The sequence below is a fragment of the Heptranchias perlo genome, chromosome 22 (assembly GCF_035084215.1).
Source record: "Heptranchias perlo isolate sHepPer1 chromosome 22, sHepPer1.hap1, whole genome shotgun sequence".
Lineage (NCBI taxonomy): Eukaryota > Metazoa > Chordata > Chondrichthyes > Hexanchiformes > Hexanchidae > Heptranchias > Heptranchias perlo.
This window is the reverse complement of record NC_090346.1, coordinates 16,634,600-16,657,322: the sequence shown is the minus strand read 5'-3', so window position 1 is coordinate 16,657,322 and position 22,723 is coordinate 16,634,600. Positions and strand designations below refer to the sequence as shown.

Genomic DNA, 22,723 nt, shown 5'->3' with positions numbered 1-22,723 from the left:
CAAGCGGGCTGCTTTGTCCTGAATGGTGTCGAGCTTCTTGAGTGTTGTTGGAGCTGCACTCATCCAGGCAAGTGGAGAGTATTCCATCACACTCCTGACTTGTGCCTTGTAGATGGTGGAAAGGCTTTGGGGAGTCAGGAGGTGAGTCACTCGCCGCAGAATACCCAGCCTCTGACCTGCTCTTGGAGCCACAGTATTTATATGGCTGGTCCAGTTAAGTTTCTGGTCAATGGTGACCCCCAGGATGTTGATGGTGGGGGATTCGGTGATGGTAATGCCATTGAATGTCATGGGGAGGTGGTTAGACTCTCTCTTGTTGGAGATGGTCATTGCCTGGCGCGAATGTTACTTGCCACTTATGAACCCAAGCCTGGATGTTGTCCAGGTCTTGCTGCATGCTGGCTCGGACTGCTTCATTACCTGGGAGTGTTCTTCCTCCGCCCCTCTGCACCCCCACTCCCAATGAGATGAAACAATCTACCACAGTATCCTGCTCTAGAGACCCAAACAGTGGCTGCCTCAGATTGCCAGCCTGGCTGAGTGCACAGGAGGCCATGGAGAGATGTGAAAACAAAAATAAAAGATCTTAGAAATACAGCAAGTTTAAACTGCTTACTATTCTTTTGTTTCTCTGTCCCACTCCACAATGATCTTAATGTGCTGGGGTCCACCAGGTCTGCAGGACTTCCATGCTCTAAAACAGAGGACACCCAAGTTCAAGTGACATCAAATAGACATGCAAACACCAAGACCCCGGTTCCCCCCTAAACACTTTTAGGACTGAAGCCAGAGTCTCATGTCAGGGTAGAAAATCTAAAAACTCAGTTAGTTTTAGTGTTGGGCCGTAGCCCCAATGCAAGCCAGGGCCCTGAGGTTATTGCAATGCAGGGTTTATAAATAAATTCTAGCCAATAACACCTTTTCTGCAATCTAGAGGAAAGCTGACATTTTCAGGGAAAAATCACTAGAGAAATCTCAGCTGACATCAGCCATGCAACAAGTGGCTCCGTTTATTCAGGTGGATTCAGTGGCATTTCGCAGCCCTGACATGTTTAAATCAACACTGGCTGAGTATGTGAAGGTGGAGTGTATAACAGAAAATTAAAGCTGAGCCTTATACTGAGGGTGGATGTAACAGTGTGCTATTACTGAGCCTTATACTGAGGGTGGATGTAACAGTGTGCTATTACTGAGCCTTGGACTGAGGGTGGGTTGTGTAAGAAAAAATGTTCGTTCAAGTGTTTTTTTACAATTGTGTTACACAAGGTGCTGTGCAATTTTAAATAGCTTAAATTAAAAAGTGAACAGCTTTTGCTGATTATAGTAAAAGGAGCAGTCTCAGGCCCACTCCAATTACACTTCATCTAATGAACTTTTAACTACATACTTTAACTTAATGAAGTCCATTATTCTGGGATTCCCACCCATCATTTGTGAAAATTACTCCAAATACCCGTTTCTAGGACGCAGCTTGTTGCGTTCCCACTCCAGGCTCTGACGCAGAATCCAGCTAACCCAACGTAAGAAACCGCAGAGCGAAGAATTACCTTTCCGCAGCCAACTGGCACAGGGGATACTCTTCCTGGGGGGAAAGGTAACACTTCCCCACACCACCTCCGAGCACTCGCAAACTAAAGGGACCAACCTGGGGAAAGAGCAAAGAGAAAGTAAATACGTGAGCAGTTTCACCCCTTCACATTGCTTTCAACACAAGACAGCAAGGAGTCAGGAAAATCTCATAGCAAGTCAGTCAGTGTTAGTAGAAGAGGATTACACTCAAAACATTACCATCTTTCTTTTTCTTTTCCATGTTGTTTGCCCCCGCATTTTCCCAACCTTTTAGTTTTAGATTCATAGTGTTCACAATCTTTTTTCAATCTGAGGTTTGATGCAGGATCACTTGGCTTATCCCTCCAGGAAGACTTTACAGTTTCCCCCCACCCCACTGCATCGTCTGTTCGAGATCAGCGATTTTTCCCTCCACTACCTGATCTCCCTCTCTCTCAGAAGAACTTCCTGACATAGTTTGAGCCTGTGCTCCCTTGTCCGAATACTACAGTTCAGCTTTACATAATGTTCAGATTTACCTTTTCTATATGTTTGCTATCGTATACAACGCTAGGGTCCCTGCTCAGACACCTCCTCTCAAGGCTGAATTGCCCCTTTCCAACCTCTCCTTATAATTCAGTGTTTTGCTGCTGATTGGCCTCATGAATTTCCAAGGTATAGACGGGTATTATGGATAAAGGGGAGCAACTAGCAAGGGAGTCCATTGTGCAATTTAAAAGGGATGCAGGTTCAATCGAACAACAGTAAAACTCAAGCCATTTAAAAGAGATTTACTTAGCCGCAGATCAATCGTATCCCAAAAAACTAGTTATGATGTCTCTCCCTCCTCGGACACTGTGATATTTAGTAATCATACGACGTTCATCTTTAACACGATGAGGAAAGCCAGAGAAAAGAGCAGCAACTAAGGCACGTTTTTTGGAGATTATTATGGATGACGTGGACACAACAACAGGATCTAAACATTAAAGCTGTGTACTTTGCCAACCAATCTCACTAATGCTTACATAGAAGATATATCATTACTAAAGAGAGCCATTAAATATTTAGATGCTCTCATTTCCTGGTACATAGCAATCCCTCTAGTTGACAGCACATTGTGATGAAATGCCCCATGCCCAGTTAGTTATTAAACTTACAAATCTTGAATTATACCGTGGGTTTTCAAACTGGGGTCCGCAAGGGGACTGCACGGAGTCCCTAAGCTCATTGGATTTCTGCTAAGGGTCAGGCATACCGCACGCTGTGCACACAGCCTCTCGAAAATTCTACATCTGCCCTGTGTGTTTCTGTTTTTGCTCACTTATTATTACACAGCAACAGGAGTAATGTGCTAGTAAAAAGATATTTTCTGCAGCAGGGGCACCATTTTCCTTTGGGTAACTGCTGGAAATTAGACCAACAAGGGATCCCACATGTAGAAACCACCGAATTCGATTCAAAGTGGGGGTGGATATTGGTCTTTTTACCCTCTTTCTCTACTAAATGAAGTAGCTAAAATGTAAGATTGGTCGACAGTACAAAACTGATCTTGGATCCTGTGCTGGTGCTGTTACTTCTCCTGGAGCAGTCCTTTAATCTGAGTCGCGCGGTCACAGGGAACCCAGCAGCTACTCCTACCTCTGTGAACATCCCTGGCCTAAACAGATGTCGCATCTTTTCCAAAATGTCTTTTTGCAGTCCTTCCCATGTCGTTTTACGATCCAAACAGAGTACAAAAGGGTGACCAAACCTAGAAAACGAGGTCAATAGGGAGTTGGAGAGAAAAAGAAATTAAAAAAGGAATCCAGATATTAAATTACAAAGCTCAGTCAGCGTACATCTCAACCCTAATTTTTATTTACGTCATTAACACCAAGTCTGTCACTACACTTCACTTCGTGTTGACCAGTTCACTGGATTTGTTAACAAAGTCACTGAGGTTGGTTTAATTGACCATTCTGCCAACAAGACTGCAGAATTAGAATTCTGAATTAAGTCAACAATCAAGTTTGTTGTGTCCATGGGAAATGGGCTGCTGAGGCTATCATGGTGTCAATAAGAAAAATGGATCTTAGCCAGTGCGGCTCAGCCCCCACAGTATGCACAAGGTGCCAGGAAACTTCCGCATCAGTTGAAGATTGCAAGAGTTGACGTTTTTAAAAAAAAAATCAACGATATTGCCACATAAGACTAGTTGATAAAAGAATTAATGGGTTTAAATGGGTTAGTCATACATCAGCTGGATTTAACCTTGTCAATTAAAGAGCGCAATCAGCTCTGCTTTATCGATGGCAATGGCCACACTTTACAGCCTGGCAGATGGCGAGCCATCTATTATTTGTGGCCCAGTGTCACCGTCGATTATTTCCAAACCAAGGATGGGGGCAGAGGGAGCGCTCAGCTCCCTCCGGACTGATCCAACAATATGCCTCAAACCCATCCTCACAGCACCACCTGGTGCACTCTCATTTTAACTGGGCCATATGTCAACTCGGAACTAGAACTGTTCCACCCTAACAGATCACGGCCCCCTTCCCCACCCAACAAAACAAGAAAATCAGAATGTGGGAGGACTTTTACCACATCTGGTCTAAACTTAAACCCCAGAGATGAATGACTTGTATATAGCAGCAACTACATCAATAGTCACCACCACACAACTAGAGGTTCTGGAAGCTTGTAGGGTATCTCTGGCTGGAAAAGGGTCAGTACAGCTTTACGGTATAGGAGCTTTGTTTTTTTTCAGCACTGCAGTCTATATTTTAAATCTGGACTGTAAACGAAGCAATTATTGGGAACTCATTTAATATACATCATTTAAACTTTGAAGAATACAGATCCAACGCCAACACAAAAGGTTCAACAGCACCACTCTGTATGTGACCCAACCTTTACCCATGCTCTTGTATAAACCTGTACGTTATTTATTAGGCAGTTACACAACATGTTAGGGTCAGGCTGTCCTAGGTAAAGGATACTTGAGGCACTTGGTTTTCAGTTTACATGGAATAACAAACAGAATCATGGAAAATGATCCCCAAAAAAAACTTAAAAGAAAAAATCCTAGATCCCATGTAATGGTAATAGGACGTGACTTACTCAGCCCGTCAATGTAAACCAGTTACTCTGGGTATTTAACGCGGCCCTTTACAGATTCACGGCACCTCTGAGCGTATTGCTGTGCGGAGCACAAGAACTATGCATGTGTCCTCACTGGTACCACACCCTGCACTTCAAACAACAGCACACCAAGAATTCCAATCCTACAACTAATATTCCACACCTTGGTGAGCACAAATATTCTAAAATGGACATTTCAGTTTTCACCCCCAAGACAATTTACCTTTTTCCCTGCTGCCCAGAGCAGCATTGGTTGCACACCAGCAGCATTGATTTTTCATAGCCCGAACCCTTGTTGTACACTCTCTCCAGCTTGATCTGCTTCACTCCTCCATGGGAGTAGACTGTGGACCTGTGATCAGTGCTGAACTTCAGGTTGTTCTGATTTATGTTTGTAAGCATTGCTAAGAACAAATACAGAAAGAGGATTAGGAACACACATATGCACAGAAATGCTGAACACAATCAAAGACGACAGCAACTAACCACCTGTTAATTACCAAAACTATAATCTGAGATGGAACAGAACAGAAACAAGCTGTTCCCCTCACCCTCCCTCTTATGGGCGTGGCTGGTGTGGGAAATGGCTCAGTTTCAGTACTGTGTGAAAATGGTGTTAAGGGATAGTGTAGCGGAAGCTTTACTCTGTATCTAACCCGTGCTGTACTTGTCCTGGGAGTATTTGATGGAACAGTGTAGAGGGAACTTTACTCTGTATCTAGCCAGTGCTGTTCCTGCCCTGGGAATGTTTGATGGGACAGTGTAGAGGGAGCTTTACTCTGTATCTAACCCATGCTGTTCCTGCCCTGGGAATGTTTGATGGGACAGTGTAGAGGGAACTTTACTCTGCATCTAACCCGTGCTGTTCCTGCCCTGGGAATGTTTGATGGGACAGTGGAAAGGGAGCTTTAGTCGGCTTTCAACTACTATAACTGACCTAAAAAGGCTCAAAGTCGTAACTGGGTGACAGAAGTGGAAAAATAAGTGATCCACTCTCCAGCACCGACATTCTTCATGAGCAGAAAATCCACTCCAAAAACATCCTTGAAAAATAAAATCAGTATTTCTTGACTATGTAATTAACAGAGGTTTCTTGGAAAACACACACAAACACAGCCATCCCCAATATAGGAAGCTTTCTTTACAGGAGCCTTACTAAAACACACCATTAGCTGATACGGTTTATCACTTTCACACAAGCATACCTCTTTGACCAATGTAGATATCAGGTGTCTCAAAAGCATAGATACAGTCGTTTTCATGAACAGTGTCCAGGGCATCACCGTCACTGAAGGTACGATGGAATCCATCATAATAGATTTCAGTAAGAACAATCTAAAACAAACATTTTAATGAGTTAAGTAATGAAGGCGCTACAATGACCTAAATAAGAATTTCAAATCATTTAAACAGCTTGTTCAGTGACTACACGGCACCTTAACCCTTAGTGACAAACTTTACACAATGTGCCCCCGTGTGCTCAAACTGAATGGCCCAGAATTCAAAGACCAGGTGAGAGACGGATCGTCCAGTCCAATCGTACAGCTGGTCACCTTTGAAGACCTGGATTGGAATCTTGCACATGTTGATGGAATGAAAGTCTCCCCTCTCTGTCAGCTGACGAGTGTTGGACATAAAATCAGTTTGGGACATTTAGAACCAAATTCCTATTGTCATGGGGTCATGGCACGAGTTGCTGGTTTTTCTCAGGACTCTGCATTTATGTTGCACCTCATCACATCTCTCAAACATTCCACAGCATTTTGCGTACAATTAATTACTTTGTAAGTGACTTTAGCAACTATTTTGTGCACAGCAAGGTCCCACAAACAAGACGCACACAGAGCATGAGTGACAGCATTTATAGTCGCTATACCCCTGCTCTTCCAAAACCACACTGCCTTGTTCCCTCTCTCTTTTCCCATTTAAAATGCATCTTATTAACAGAACCTTTAGATCTTCCATCCTCCTCCCAATTACTTCCAGCCTCTTCCTTGTTGAATGCTCCAAGATATTTTTCAGCACTACATAAATTTTGGTTTTACCTAACCCACACTGTAGCTGCCTAAGTAGTAGTTATGGAATAGAGTAGAGTGCTTTACCTTGCATCAAAACCAACGTGACCTGCAAATGATCGTTGCTGGTACTGTGACAAAAACAAACTAGATTTTCCATTCCCAGCACCAATACCCCTCACTTCGAGGTTCAACCAGCACCACACACTGGCTATCAATCAATAGTGATTCACCCAATTCTTCAATTGTGTTACATCCCTGTCTCTCTTCAAAGGGACAAGTTTAAAGTTCATTACAGATGGTCTATTGAAATATTTCAGTTCCAGATTCATGGACCTCAGCAGGTCATCAGCAAAGTACAATATGTGTTCATCAAATCAGAGTTCAGCTGTGGCCAATGATACGTCAGGACAACTGAACATCCTGTACACTTTTCAGTAAAAGGAAGACAGACTTGCATTTATATAGCACCTTTCCTGACCTCAGGATGTCACAAAGCACTTTACAGCCAATGTGATAATGACCAGATAAACTGTTGTAGGTGTTGGCCGAGAGATAAATATTGGTCAGGACACCGGGGAGAACTCTCCTGCTCTTCTTTGAAATAGTGGCCGTGAGAATCTTTTACACCTAGCTGAGAGGGCAAACGGAGCCTCGATTTAACATCCCATCCAAAAGATGGTACTTCCAACAGTGCAGCGCTGCCTCAGTAATGGACTAAAGTGTCAGCCTGGATTCTGTGCTCAAGTCTCAACCTTCTGACTCAGGGCCAAGAGTGCTACCACTGAGCCACAGCTAACACCTTTAGTATTCAAAAACAGCTTCAGTTGCTCAGAGCACAAAACTCCCAGTGACTGACTGACACCCACAAGTTCATTTAGACAAGCTTTGTATAGGAGAGCAAGAGAAGGGATGTGAGAGAGTGACACACCCCTTTAAAAATAAAAATCAGAAGAAGCCATTGTAAAGAATTCTGTTAAGCCAGCTAAGCAAAGAGGAAAGCACTGAGGGGCTTTTACAGATTGGGGGAGGGGGGGGGGCGAGGGAGGATAGCAAGACAAGAGGTAGGTCGAGACTACCAATTGTGAGATCCCCAAGCACACCAAGGTCAGCAGCACTGAGGCAAATGCTGATAAAAACACAGTTGTACTGGTTACGAAATGCTATCAGCATGAAAGAATCCACAATGTCAAAATGGATCTTTGTAAACAATTTTACAACACCAAGTTATAGTCCAGCAATTTTATTTTAAATTCACAAGCTTTCGGAGACTTCCTCCTTCCTCAGGTAAATGACTGTCCATCACCGGCATCTCCACAAAATGGATCTTGTACAGCAAGCAGGGCAAGTGGTGAAAAGAGCTACCAGGAAGCACTCAAGCAAAACCTTCAGCTGTAATGTTGAGTGTTGGGAAAATCCCACAGCTGATCGCATGAGCTGACAAGTGGAGCGACTGGTTCAGCCTGTACAAGCACCCGCAACTAGATCTCCCGAAGGAGAAATGGCACAGCCACAGTCAGTCTATCCCAGGCCCGGGGAACATGAGCGACAGCTCATCTCTCTCTTATAGGTCTCAATAATCAATGGTGCAGTCTTAAAAACAGATTACCTTTCCAACAAGGGTCACCACCTTCCAGTGCAAAGGACGATCCTGGTGGGCTCAAAACTCTCCCTACACAGTGAGGTGATCAGTGCTCAATGTTTAAACCTTAGTTAGAGGTAGGGTGTCAAAAATTCAGAGGCATTCCTTTATCTCAATTCTTTTCAACTGACTGGATGGTGAGAAACCAGAGAAACTTAGAGGAAATAGTCAGCTGTGCAGTTAGAGGGAGGTGAGAGCTATTGTACAATAAAATAAATACATATTTTTGAAACAAGTGAAGCTCTTTTTACTCATTCTCTTCCCCCACCCACACAAAAAATGACTTGACCTAGAAAAAAAATGAAACCCTCTAGATTTTCAGGCTGTGTGTTCAGTGTATTCAGGTGTTGAAGTATTCCTAGTATTTTGTCTGCTGGAAATCCAGTACCTACGAGCCGAGTTTCCTGCCCTCTAGTGATCAAGACTGGACGTTGCTGTCAGCTTACAGAATACTGCAGACTGCACACTGCTGTTCTTTTCTCAACATCTAATTGGTTGTTCTTTAGGAAGTTCTCCACCCAAACCATCTATAATCCAGTTCACAGTCCAGGCAGTGATTTTGCACCGTGCCTGGAGGTGATATTGTACTGCAGTAAAGGCGCAACCAACAATTCTACAGCGGTGCTAACAGAACGGAGGAAGTCTCATAGAACACACGGTTATAACTACAGGGACGCAACGCTGAAAATCCAGAACAAATCAACTGGGGAGAAATCCTGCAAATGCTAAAAATCTAAAAACTAGAAAACAAGTACAAAGTCTGCCAGCATCACAAGAGAGGCTAATTTTTTTTTTTAAAAATCAGGATTTACAGATCTACTGTGCATCCGCTTTTATTTATTTGGCCAAAAAAGTACAGTGCATCAACTTGTACTTAAATAGGGCCTTTAACGTAATAAAAAGGCCCCAAGGTGTTTCACAGGAGGGCTGATTGAACACAATTGAACCGAGAGACAGCTAATGGAGGTAGTCAAAGGCGAAGTTGAAGAGAAAGGTTTTGAGGACACTTTTAAAGGTAGAAAGAGATGTGACAAGGGTAGGTTTAGGAAGAAAATCCCAGAGTGCAGGATTGGGACAGCTGAAGACCGTCACTGCCGAGGTGGGGGGAGGGGTGGGTGTGCAGCAGGCAAGACTCAAAAGCAGTTCACCCAGAACTGTGGCACCCTCACCGTCCCACTCGCCCATCAGTCCTGTCCTTGACCCTCCAATGCTTCCCATCCCCTCACACAATGACTTCAAAATCCTCATACTGGTCCACAAATCCCCACAAGTTCATTCCACTCATTCTGGGAATTGGATAAATACTTGAAGGAAAAAAGTTTACAGGGCTATGGGAAAGAGCAGGGGATGAGAAACCAGCAGAAGAGGTGTGCTACTTTGAGGGTCAAGGAGGAAAGATTTGGATTTATATGGTGCCTTAAACGATGGATTTGTATGAAGTGCAGTGACTTGTATAGGCAAAGATGGCAGCCATTTTGCACACTGCAAGGTCTCACGGACAGCAATGAAATGAATGACTAGTTGATCTGTTTTTGGCAACTAGTTAATGGAGGAATATTGTCTGGGTCATAAGGAGAACTCCCTGCTCTTCTTGTAGTTAAAGGAGCCCTCTGCTCCCTAAGTAGCATCACGGAATCAACAGGTAGAACATGGGCTTGGTTTAACAACTCATGTGAAGGACAGCATTCCCTCAATAATAGTGTCAGCTGATATTACACATATCCTAGTGGGAGGCTTGTATCCCTAACCTTCTGACTCAAGGGTGAGAGCTACCAACTAAGTTAAACAGGGCATCTTACAAGAGGTAAGTAGAATCATAGAATGATATAGCACAGAAGGAGGCCATTCGGCCCATCGTGCCTGTGCCGGCTCTTTGAAAGAGCTATCCAATTAGTCCTACTCCCCTGCTCTTTCCCCATTGCCCTGTGAACTTTTTTCCTTCGAGTATTTATCCAATTCCCTTTTGAAAGTTACTACTGAATCGGTTTCCACCGCCCTTTCAGGCTGTGCATTCCAGATCATAACAATTTGCAGCGTAAAAAATGTTTCCTCATGTCGCCTCTGGTTCTTTTGCCAATCACCTTCAATCTGTGACCTCTGGTTACCGGCCCTTCCGCTACTGGAAACAGTTTCTCCTTATTTACTCGATCAAAACCGTTCATGATTTTGAACACCTCTATCAAAACATGCTGTGTACATCAAACTGTGACCAGCTTTACAACCACAGATCACAGCAAAATTGTTCAAGCGTTAACTGTCCCAATGATCAACGCACTTGGGAGCCTGCGGGAATTTTACACAAAACATTAAACCAATGGTTTCAAACCACTGAAACCTCAGTAGTTTGAAGCTCTCCTTGCCTTCCTCCTTACACGAACACTGACTCATCCCAGAACTCTGTTACCCACATCCTACCCCACACTACATCCTCCTCACTCTCACCCTGCCTTGCTAACCTCTACTGGCTCCTCGTCTCTCCAGCACATCGGTTTTAAAATCCTGGCTTACAAATTCCAATTTCAACCGTCTGTGTTCGGCCTCTTGCATTTAGCCTCTGCTTCCCTTCCCCTCCACACCTCACAACAGAGTAGAAGTCTGTCTAAAGGTATTTTCATCAATGGAGTATTTGATTGAAGGGAATGGATCACCCTGTATGCATCAAGAGGAGGGATGTTAGTGCTGTAAGTGGAATACCTTCTACGTCAGACACCCAATGTCTGTAGCAAGCACTCCCTAGTCAGGTACAACAATTAAATGCAGAGTAAAACCCCCTCTACTGTGCCTTTCAAAGTGCCTCAGCCCAAACTTCAAGACCATTTATTGCACCAGCGTGACTCTTTTCCCACCCCCCCCCCACCCCACTCAAATTTCCCACACCAGCCATCCCATCACCTCTCAAGTGAAATGGGCAACTTAGTGCCCCAAACTAAGTACGACTTTGAGCTGTGCACTCTTACGCACTGGATTCAGACTGCCCAGTCACTTCACATAGGACCCTTACAGCCAGCAGACTCCCATAGCAAATTAAACCCTCATCTACAGTGTTTGGATAAAAAGAACACTTTGCAACACGGGTGTGTTCCTAAAGGAGGTAGCTACAGGGGTGGTACTACCAGTGTAACGCACTTACCCCTTTATGTGCCCCACAGTGGTATTTAACTGCCTCCTTCCTTTGTGGAAAAATCCTTAGTTGAAGAGCTCTTCCAGAGATCCCAGGATGCAGGCATTTCCTCGGAGCAAAGCAGACACAGATCGGCGACATCACGCAGAAGGCTCCTTGCGCAGCACGCCCAGGCATGGTCGTGGTTGCTCTGTTTTTACCGTCTGACTGGGACTGCGGTTCCCTTTAAACGCGGTGCCCTCCGAGTTTTGCTGTGTTAATAGAAAAAGACTTCGCTGAGGACCCCCGTGGAGCAGCACTTCAACAAAGGGATTTTCCACAAAGCTAGAAAGTGGTTTAAAGATGACATGATGTGGGGCACGCAAGACAATAAATACTTTGGCAATCAAAGTCGACCTCCCCCTTCCCCAGGCTACAGAGCCTAAACGGTCTTTTTACAGTATATGGATTTATAATACTCAAGTTCGGATAAAATGGACTAATCTTATTGTGATAAAATGAAATGCAGGTTCACCTGATCAGTGGGGATTTTGGTTTCTTGCGATATTGCCTCGCGGAGTTTGCCCACTGTACTCGAGAGTGGAACTGCTACCCCTATTCTCATGCAATGCGAACATTTTCCTTCGTAAACCACTGTGATATTTAACGGCCTGTAAAAGAATAAAAGGGAGATAAAAAGGTACATTTATTTCCGGTCAGTAAGAATTAAACTTGCAGCCAGGATTAGTTTAAGGGTATATACTAGCATCTGTGTCTAAACAAAAAGAATCAAAAACACAGCTGTTGATGAAAAAAAACCAAATAGGAATAAATGTGACGGAAAAATCTCCTATCCCTCCCCCACAACCCCTCTCCCTCCGTCCAACCTATTCTCATCCTACTCCAGCAGAGTCCAAGCTGTAGCCCATCGGCCACGCACTTCCACTCTAGGACTGGCAATAAGACCTTCGAAGGAGAGCCAAGCCAGTTCTATTGGTGCTTATATTTTCTTACTTGTTGGTTTATCCTCTCAATGTTGTTGGCCTAAAGGCTGAGATTGGGCTGTTCTTGGCAGATGCTGCATTCTGAATCTATAGATTTGCAGAATTCCAGCACTCGATGGAGTGAAGTAAGTGGCTGCCTCAGCAACATATTGGGAGAAACAAGCCCAAAACGATTTTCAGCAAGGCTTAAAATGACTGGCCACCCATCCAGAGGGATGCCAGGATGCCTGTAGCTTTGGCTCGTTGCCCTTCCAAATACTACCATAACGCAAATGTAGAAACAAACCAGCACTTGGCACCAACACTCAGATTCTCAATTAGAAAACAGCTATTTGAAAAAAAGGAGCATGGTTGAATGAAAACTATAAACACGTTTTCCCCAGGGGGAGCAAATTAAACTGATCACGTTGCAGCCCTTCCCTTAACACAAAGAATAAAATCTATAATTTTTTTTTTAAAATGCCCCTACACAGTGCCTAATATTGCACTATTTTATAGTACATTAAAAAGCAATAGCCTTGAAATTACACTGTGGTATTCTGGCACACAAACACTTAACCTATTCACACTCCCATTTAATCGGAGGTATTAACCCATTTCTGGTTAACGGCTGTTAAAATAGTGGAGGAGGGAATTTCACAGACACATGAAGCATTCTGACACTTGTATGGTACTCCGTCAATTCTGTGCCATTTTTCTTGTACCGGAGATTTCTCTTCAGCCTGTTTATACCAACGATTCCAAAATTCTGCCAGCGCAAATTTTCTGACACATCTCAAGAGGCTGAAAGCTCTGAAATTAGCTCAACAATGTGTTCCATACATAATTGAAAACAGTACCACTTTCATTTATGATTAGACAGTGACAGAAGCACACTGAAGGGCACATTTCAGCATGCATTATGTTCTCGTAACCATTGGGCTTATGCTGCTGCCAGCCTGTCTGACAAAGCGCTGCAAAATGTTTTAAGGCCCACTGCGTGCCAGTAAGATGAATATCAGCATTCATAGTGACATTTCCTCTCGTCACTGCGGCTCATGAAATGCCAGTGTTCTAAATACCAACATACACTGAAAGCTGGCCAGCAACTCCTCGCTACCCAATATTATGCTACATCTTTATCACAGGACTCGATGGGAAATGGAAGAGATTACAAAAGCACGGCATCGCAGAACGAGGAGTTTGAGTCCGGGATTCCTCACAAGCTGTGAAGCTCCAGGAGGCACAGAGCAGAGGTCAGGCATTTGCTGCTAGTCTAAGCTCAGAATAAGGTTACATATCTACCATAGCACACTCAGCCATGGGCAGTGCTTGGAGTATGGAGAGAAAAGGGGAGTCACTAGCTTTTTAGACCTTTTACCTCAGATATATTTGTGTGTTCAGTAGCAAGGACCGCTTACATAGGTGAGACCTCAGCCACCGTGAGCAGGAGGGTACCTTCACCTATCCAAACTGTAGCGAGCTTCAGGGATCAAATGAAACCTTCGCTGCTATAATTGGCTTACTGGATGCATCCAGACCTCACATGATTTACTCAACTTCGAAAAGCAGCAAAATAAACACCACGGACCATGACTTAGACTATAAACTACTAAACAGGTTAATAGATAAGTAAACCGTTACAAAGGACAAACAGCAGAGCACGGTAACGTACAAACGCAGCTACTTGTCCTCAGAATATAGAGGTCAGGCTGTGCTAAAAGTAGACCCGAACAAAGGTCCAAGACCATAACTTTCCATGAGGTTCACCACTAACACGCCACGGAGACCCTTAACCACCACAATGGCTTCAGAAGGTCTGCTGAACACAAGAGCAAACATAAGAAATAGGAGCAGAACTAGCCATAAGGCCCCTTGAGCCTGCTCTGCCATTCTATAAGATCATGGCTGATCTTCAACCTCAACTCCACTTTCCCGCCGATCCCCATATCCCTCGATTCCCCTAGAGTCCAAAATTGGGGCAAGTCAGCCAAGATTTCATTTTTTAACTCCTGTGAAGCGGAACTGGTGATTGAAGGCAATTAAATATGTATCTCCAAGTGTACCTTAAGAAAGAATCCAACATAATGCACAACAGACATAAAATGCTCCATTTTTGTAACAGGAGTGTCACCCTCAAACAAAGCTCCACTGAGAAATGGACTCCAGTGTTTTAAGTGCCTCACTCTCTCCGACAATGCAGTGACGCTGGTCCCAGCTCGTTGGACTGTGGAGTGGTGGAAGCCTGGCCAGCATTAAAAATAAATCTTGCAGTATGGTGGTAAAGAGGATCACAACATGGGAAAAGTGCAGTTAGCTCAAACAAACAGCCACACCCGAAACATTAACCTTTCTCCTTCAGATTATGAAGGACCTGAAGCACATTTTTAGTATTTGTTTGTTCTAGCTTTGAAAACAGTTGCCCTTTGATTCCAGAACTCCTTTCACAATCCAGACAAGTATCATCTCCAACTGCCCCCAATAAATTATATTTCAAAAAGCAGTCAATACCTGCTCAATAAGGATTCGTTCCCCAGCCCATTGTGGGTGCTTTTTACAACAACTTGCATTTATATAGCACCTTTAACATAGTAAAACGTCCCGAGGTGCTTCACAGGAGTGTAATCAGGCAAAATTTGACACAGAGTCAAAGGAGGAGATTTTAGGACAGGTGACCAAAAGCTTGGTCAGAGGTAGGTTTTAAGGAAGGTCGTAGAGAGGCACGTCTGGGAGTGATACAAAGTACAGCAAAGAGTGACAAAACAGATAGTAAGAGCTACAAAAAAGGATTATGAAAATTAACTTGCAAGCATTATCAAAATCAGCACAATGTTTTTACAGTTATATTAGGAAAAAGAGGGTAGTCAAGAGCAACGTGGGTCCCTTAAAAACTGATAATGGTGGTATTGTAAATGAAAATAAGGAAATGGCGGATATGTTAAACAATTACTTTGCGTCAGTATTTACAGTAGAGGAAGAGTACAGTAGAGCATGCCAGATATCCCAAGGAAACTAATCTTAAATCAGGAACAGGGACTCATCATAATTAATGTAAGCAAATTAACAGTAATGAAGAAAATAATGGCACTAAAGAGTGATGAATCCCCAGGACCAGATGGTTTCCATCTCAGGGTTTTAAAGGAAGTAGGTGAGAACATTGCAGAAGCCCATACCATAATCTTCCAAAGTTCTCTCATTCACAAACTGTTCCTTTAGATTGGAAAATTGCACCTCACTCCACTATTTAAGAAAGTTGAGAGGAGGAAACCAGGAAATTATAGATCAGTTAGCTTAACATCTGTTGTCAGGAAATTACTAGAGTCTATAATTAAGGATTGGGTGACTGAACACCTTGAAAATTTTCAGCTGATCAAAGAGAGCCAGCATGAAGGATTTTTTTTAATGGACTTCCAGCAGGCATTCGAAAAGTCCTTCAAAAGAGACTGTTAGCTAAAGGTGAAGCTCATGGAATTGAGGGCAAATTATTGACCTGATTAGGAAATTGGCTGAGCAGCAGAAGACAGAAAGTAGGGATAATGGGCAGGTACTCAAGATGGCAGGATGTGACTAGTGGTGTCCCACAGGGATCTGTGTTGGTGCCTCAACTAGTCACCGTATTTATTAACGACTTAGATGAGGGGATAGAGAGCCACATATCCAAATTTGCCGATGACATAAAGATAGGCAGCATTCTAAGCAGCGTAGATGGAAGCATAAAATTAGAGGTTTTAATGGATTAAGTGAATGGGCAAAACTGCAGCAATGGTTTTCAATGTAGGCAAGTGTGACATCATCCACTTTGGACCTAAAAAGGATAGATCAGCGTACTTTCGAAATGGTGAAAAGCTCAAAACAGTAGAGGTCCAAAGAGACTTAGGGGTCCATGTATATAGATCATTAAAACATCATGGATAGGTACAGAAAATCAAAAAGGCTAATGGAATGCTGGCCTTTATATCTAGAGGACTAGAATACAAGGGGGTAGAAGTTATGCTACAGCTATACAAAGCCCTGGTTAGACCACACCTGGAATACTGGGTTCAGTTCTGGGCACTGCGCCGTAGGAAGGATATATTGGCCTTGGAGGGAATGTAATGTAGATTTACTAGAATGATACCCGGACTCCAAGGGCTAAATTACGAGGCGAGATTACACAAACCATCCCTGGAATTTAGAAGATTATGGGGTGAGTTGATCAAAGTTTTCAAGGGTAGATAGAGAGAAACTATTTCTGCTGGATGGGGAGTTTAGGACTAGGGGACATAGCCTAAAAATTAGAGCCAGGACTTTCAGGAGTGAAGTTAGGAAACACTTCTACACGCAAGTGGTGGTAGAAGTTGGAACTCTCTTCCGCAAACGGCAGTTGATGCTAGCTCAACTGTTGATTTAAAATCTGAGATTGATAGATTTTTGTTAGCCAAAGGTATTAAGGGATATGGGGCTAAGGTGGGTATATGGAGTTAGGTCACAGATCAGCCATGATCTCATTGAATGGCGGAACAAGCTCGAGGGGCTAAATGGCCTATTCCTGTTCCTACGTTCCTATTAGGGAGGGAATTCCAGAACTTAGGGCCTAGGCAGCAGATAGCACAGCCACCAATGATGGGGCAAAAGGAAGCGGGGGATAAAGTTTTTATACAATCAGTGACCGTCTACTTTGGCCTTCAAAGCAGCATTAGTCTGGCAAAAAAAATATTAACAGAAGTAAACTCGTTTAGTAGCAGCTAGCCTTCCCAATCCAATCCATGCTCCTGCAGTTAAGAGTTTCATTTCTGTCTGTAGTCTTATTTGATACCAACTGGCTATGGGAAAAACTGCACTTAAGTCAAAGTCCTAAATGCTGTGCCAATACACGATACTCAAATTCATGGCTTCAGATTGCCCTTATCGCCAGACATCAGCTCTGCTTGTAACCTATGTAAATCTACCATTAGAGATGCTTAAACACAATTTTAAATCAAAAAGAAACATTGGTTCCTCCCCTCCAACAGCCAACATGCATTTGAAGGATCTATTTTGGTTGCAGCTGAGATTAATTCTATGGTGCTGGCCCTTGAATTTAATTATCACATAATTAGTCACGAATTGTTGAGCTGTTTCCTCCACATAATTTATAGTGAGGCTCCCACTGCAGATAAAATGTTCTCAACACCAACTCCTTTTGGAATGAAAACAGTTTATGATGAAACGCACTGAATGCTGCCTCAAAGCTCACTGTTGATCCAGTCACAAAAAAGTGCAAAATTCGTTGCATTGCTCATTTACAAACTATTAGATCATGGCTGATCTGCACCTCAACTCCATTTACCCGCCTTTGCTCCATATCCTTTGATACCCTTACCAAACAACAATCTTTCGATCTCAATCTTGAAAGCTCTAATTGACTCCCGGCATCCACAGACTTTTAGCTGAAGAGTGTTCCAGATTTCCACTACCCTTTGTGTGAAAAAGTGCTTCCCGATTCCACTCCTGAACAGCCTAGCTCGAATTTGAAGATTATGTCCTCTTGTTCCGGATTCCTCCACCAGAGGAAATTGTTTTTCTGTATCTACACTATCAAATCCCTTTATCAGTTTGAATCCGTAATATGGGTCTCTGCAGGTCAAGTTGTTTATACTAGAGTACAGCCGATGGAGGAACAACTTGTTCACCATAAGCTGCAGTCCTTGAATGTAAATGCACCTTTTAATATCATGCAGAACAATTGCTGGAAAACTATAATTGGTCTGAAGGCTCCAGTGCTAGAAAGGAGAGGGAAATGAGCGACTCGGCCAGTAATCAAACTGGGGGAAAAATACAAGTCGTAAAAGGACCTGCTGACCCAAACTCTAGTATCTTGCTCCGAACCACGTGGCATCACACTGCTCTATGTGAACCCAAGGAGCAGATTGCCACACCAACACAAACCCGCAATATTCCTGTGATAAATCAGTCAGGCAGGTCAATTTTCCTTATTGTAATCTTCCTGGGCACATGTGCACTGTGTCAGAAGATAACAGCGACACTTGGAGTAGACCAGCATTTGAATGAACCCCGCTGTTTGCTGATCTTCAGATAATCATTAAATTCACAATCCTCCAACAGTACCCAAATTTAAATAAATGGCACCAGTTTTATTGCAACCCCTGATAAAATTGTTGCCATTATCCCCGGCCTTTATTTTGAAATGGTTGAAACATTCACACCAACCTCAACTGCTTTTGAAATCAGAGTTTAATTTTTGGAAATGTGTTCTAATGGAAGTAAAATACAGCGATCAGTGTTAGTCAGAAAACTTAAACTCTGTGTTCAGTCTTACTGTGAAAAGATAGAGATCAGTTTGAATGCTTCATTTAGAGATTAATGTTCCCCACCCCTCTCAAAGAGAGAGAGATATGGTTGCTAATTTCTTCATGGACTTCAAATGCAACCAAAAGACACGATTCCTTCCAACATCACTTTCACACACTGATGTGAGGAACTCTTATCACAGTGAGAAGTACACACAACCAGTCCCAAAAGATCAGAACCTCCATCACCGGCATCTCCACATCATGACTAACAGTGAGCAAAGAGAACCCCTTTAAGACAATAACAACTTGCATTTATATCACACCTTTAACATAATAAAACGTCCTAAGGCGCTTCACAAGAGCGTAGCCAGACAAAATTTGACAATGAGCCACGTAAGGAGATATTACGATAGGTGACCAAAAGCTTGGTCAAAGAGATAGGTTTTCAGGAGCCTCTTAAAAGGAGGAGAGGAGTAGAGAGGTGGAGAGGTTTAGGTAGGGAATTCCAGTGCTTGGGCCTAGGCAGCTGAAGACACGCCTGCCAAAGATGGGGCGATAAAAATCAGGGATGCCCAGGAGACCAGAATTGAAGGAGCGGAGAGATCTCAGAGGGTTGTAGGGCTGGAGGAGGTCACAGAGATAGGGAGAAGCAAGGCCATGGAGGGATTTGAAAACAAGGATGAGAATTTTAAAATCAAGGCGTTGCCAGACTGGGAGCCAATGTAAATTCTCCACCCTCCCACCCGGGTAAGCTGGCAATATTCTGCTTTCCAAATTCCAGCAACCCAACTACTACCAGTTACAATCCAGGGACAGTATTTCCATGGTCCCACCAGCAAATAATCCTATTCCACAGAATGCCTGCGTCTAGACTTAGAATTTTCAATCCTGTTTTAACCATATCGACAGTCAGCTCTTCTTTAAAAACAAAATGGAATCTCACTTGGGACTCATTAAATTGGGTCCCTGTGCAAAATATCCAGCTGAGAATCTCACTTGCCCCATCCCTCCCCTCGCACACAAATTCCTGCACATTTCATAGTGACACCTCCCCTTTATTACCGCCATATTTGATTTCATTGCATGATGCAATGCTAAAGAGTGCCCGCAGCAACTTGTGCCACGCATGAAGAAACCTGTGAAAATTACGATCCAACAGTGATAAATTCTACTTAGGCAATACACTCGTACACAATTAGAGGCAGGCAGGTGCATAGAGCTCGGCCCGAGCCTCATCCTTCAATTCCTTCATATCGAACAAGCAGACATGTAAATTCCAACCATTAACACTAGACTGATATCACTTGCACACATAGTTACCCTACTTCACTGATGGCCAACCTTTTGGAGTTGGGATTGGGGGACACAATCAAAACCTGAGAGTGGGTTGTATATTATTACACAGCATGCAAGCCTCATACACAAACATGAAACTTCCCGTACATATAAAAACCAAGAAAGTGAGGCCTCCACTCCCCTGAGCTTCACCTCTTTAAAAGTTCCCAGGCTTGGACAAGGCTGCTACCTGATTGGTGCATTTTGACCAATAAGGATGCAGTATTGTCCACCCCCATCACCCAGGCCCAGGAACTTTATAAAGAGTTGGGTCCAAAACTACTGCAGTTGGGTTTGTACACAACCCAGCCATTCCTCACTGCAGGACGATGAGAGGTAATGTCCAGGCATGAAATGGTACTAAAAGCCAAAGCCAAGCAGATCAATGCATAATCTCAAACAAAAAAATGTACAATTGATCAGTAAGCTGCTGAAAAAGATAGTTTCAGATGGACGCCTTCATCAGCTCAAGATATTTTGAGTGGAACCCTCCCTACATTACAACACTTCAAAAAGTACTTCATTGGCTGTAAAGCACTTTGGGATGCCCTGGGGTCGTGAAAGGTACTATATAAATACAAGTTCTTTCTTCCTTTCTTTGAGCTCCGTGTACTGAAAGATTTCCAAATCGATCACTCTCTTTCAGGTACAGACAAATCAGCATTGTGCGTTTTTGTTTTGATTTCTAGCTTTGCTTTTCATCTCCAATTTTTATACGGACTCAAGAAGAACACCAAACCCCTACTGCACATCCCTATTCTTACAGCAAGCTGGCACATCCGAACAGAAACTCTGCAACCCTGGTGAATGCACAGCTAGATGTGTCACAGTAATCGGCAATCCAGATTACTTGTATTTTCTCATAAAAGTCAGGTATAAACACATGGTAAATGACAGGTCTGAAACACGGCATGCTTTAATCTAGAATGGGATTACATTTGAACACCAATTACAGTGTAAAACCAACTGCCTTCAGCCCCAAGGTACAGCACTGCTGTTCTGCTATATGTAATGACACCAGGAGTGTGCTATGACCCGGTTATTCTTGGAATCTATGCCCTATATTAAGCTTCCTCTTGTACTACCCTGACATTTTCAACAGCAATTTTACTTCCCATAATTCATAGTCATTCTTGGCACTAAAAAAATTGGAATTATCCAATAATTGAATTAAGCAAGATAAATAACCAGAAAGTTAGAATTTACCACTGAAAAAAAGTTGAAACAGAACTTGAATGAAATGACTTTGAATTAAGAGTAGACTGCACAGAAACTTGGACACAAAAGACTGATGAAGAGATGGAAGATTTGATGAGCAAGCATTTGTTGGCCATAAGTCTTAATGTAAAAGTGATTTGCTGATTCCTGAAACTAAAACTAAACTTCAATTTGTAATTTTATACATTTATGAGAAGCTCTAATTCTGCACTTATTGTACACAGGGAACTAATTTGTTTGGAAAGCTCGCTGCTGATTATATTTCTGCTGGAGCCTCAGTTACAATCCTGGGCTTTAAACACATTGATTTTTTTTAAAATCAAAACTGAATTAGCATTTCTTTACTCTGCACACTCAAGTTCCATCTTTAGCTCATTTTATAAAATTAATGCATGGGGCCAACTTTCACATTCAGCAGACACTTTGACTCCTTGAAATAAACAAATTCAATAGGGAAAGGAGTTAGGGCTTTTGGTGAAAGATGAAAGATATTAGTTCTGAGGAATGGAACACTGCATTTCAGGCACACACACTCAGTATAAAGTAAGGCTAGGTCAGCTACAGTATGATTAGATGCCGAGGAAAGCTCCCTCCACACTGCCCAATAATGAGCCTCAGACCCAATCTCAGAAGCTTGGCCCCTCTACCGCACCAATGTGGCATTTTTCCAATGGCCTAAGTGGGATTTCCAAGTTGGTGCCAAATTATGGACCGTATTGTGCTGTGGACACATGCCAAGAACTGGACTGAGACTATGTAAACTCATCTCACACAAGACCTTTACAGCCAGACAGAAGAGACTTTTATCAGTTTGAACAGGATTTGAATCCAGATCCCCGAGTTGAAGGGCCAGTATTTAATCCACTGCATAGCACAGATCCCAGAAAATTAGTTATGTAAATTAAACTTTGTTTTGGAACAAGAGTAGGCCCTTCAGCCCCTCGAGCCTGTTCCGCCATTCTTTTAGATCACGGCTGATCTGTACCTCAACTCCATTTACCCGCCTTTGCTACCCTTGATACCCTTACCCAACTCATTCTTGAAAGCTTCAATTGATCCACAGCCTTTTGAGGAAATGAGTTCCAGATTTTCACTACCCATTGTGTGGAAAAAGTTTGAAAAAGTGATAGCATGTTTTTGCGCCATGCAATAGTTTGAAACTCTGATAGTGGAGGTGTAAAACCACTAATTAAACTTTTTTTTTGCATTTTCTTTCCCTTCAAACTCAATTGCACCTCCCATCCATTCCACAGTAAAGGTGTTCCACCTGCAAAAAATTGGCCAGATCCTGCACTTTTTCTTCCAATTTTCACATCTTTTCTGCCCTCCCCTCAGCCCAACCTTGCCAACTCACCATCGCAGCCAAGGTCACAGAGGCATAATCCCACAACCCACCGCCTCACGAAACAGCCAATTGATTATCGATTGAATCAAAATCATCAGTCTCCTCTTTCCTCCAAAAGATTTCTCTTCCCATCAAATCAGCT

General features: G+C 43.0%; 1 protein-coding gene across 1 annotated transcript in view; it reads right to left on the bottom strand.

Annotated features, from left to right (window-relative positions):
• The window catches only part of usp31 (ubiquitin specific peptidase 31), an 81,463-nt gene that overhangs the window by 14,659 nt on the left and 44,081 nt on the right, over positions 1–22,723 (bottom strand). The window contains exons 5-10 of the mRNA XM_068003043.1: positions 11,964–12,099; positions 5,877–6,006; positions 4,895–5,075; positions 3,190–3,301; positions 1,548–1,645; positions 617–694 (exon numbers count right to left, since the gene is read on the bottom strand). Coding sequence (XP_067859144.1) covers positions 617–694; positions 1,548–1,645; positions 3,190–3,301; positions 4,895–5,075; positions 5,877–6,006; positions 11,964–12,099 — 735 coding nt within the window. The remainder of the gene's footprint in view (positions 1–616; positions 695–1,547; positions 1,646–3,189; positions 3,302–4,894; positions 5,076–5,876; positions 6,007–11,963; positions 12,100–22,723) is intronic.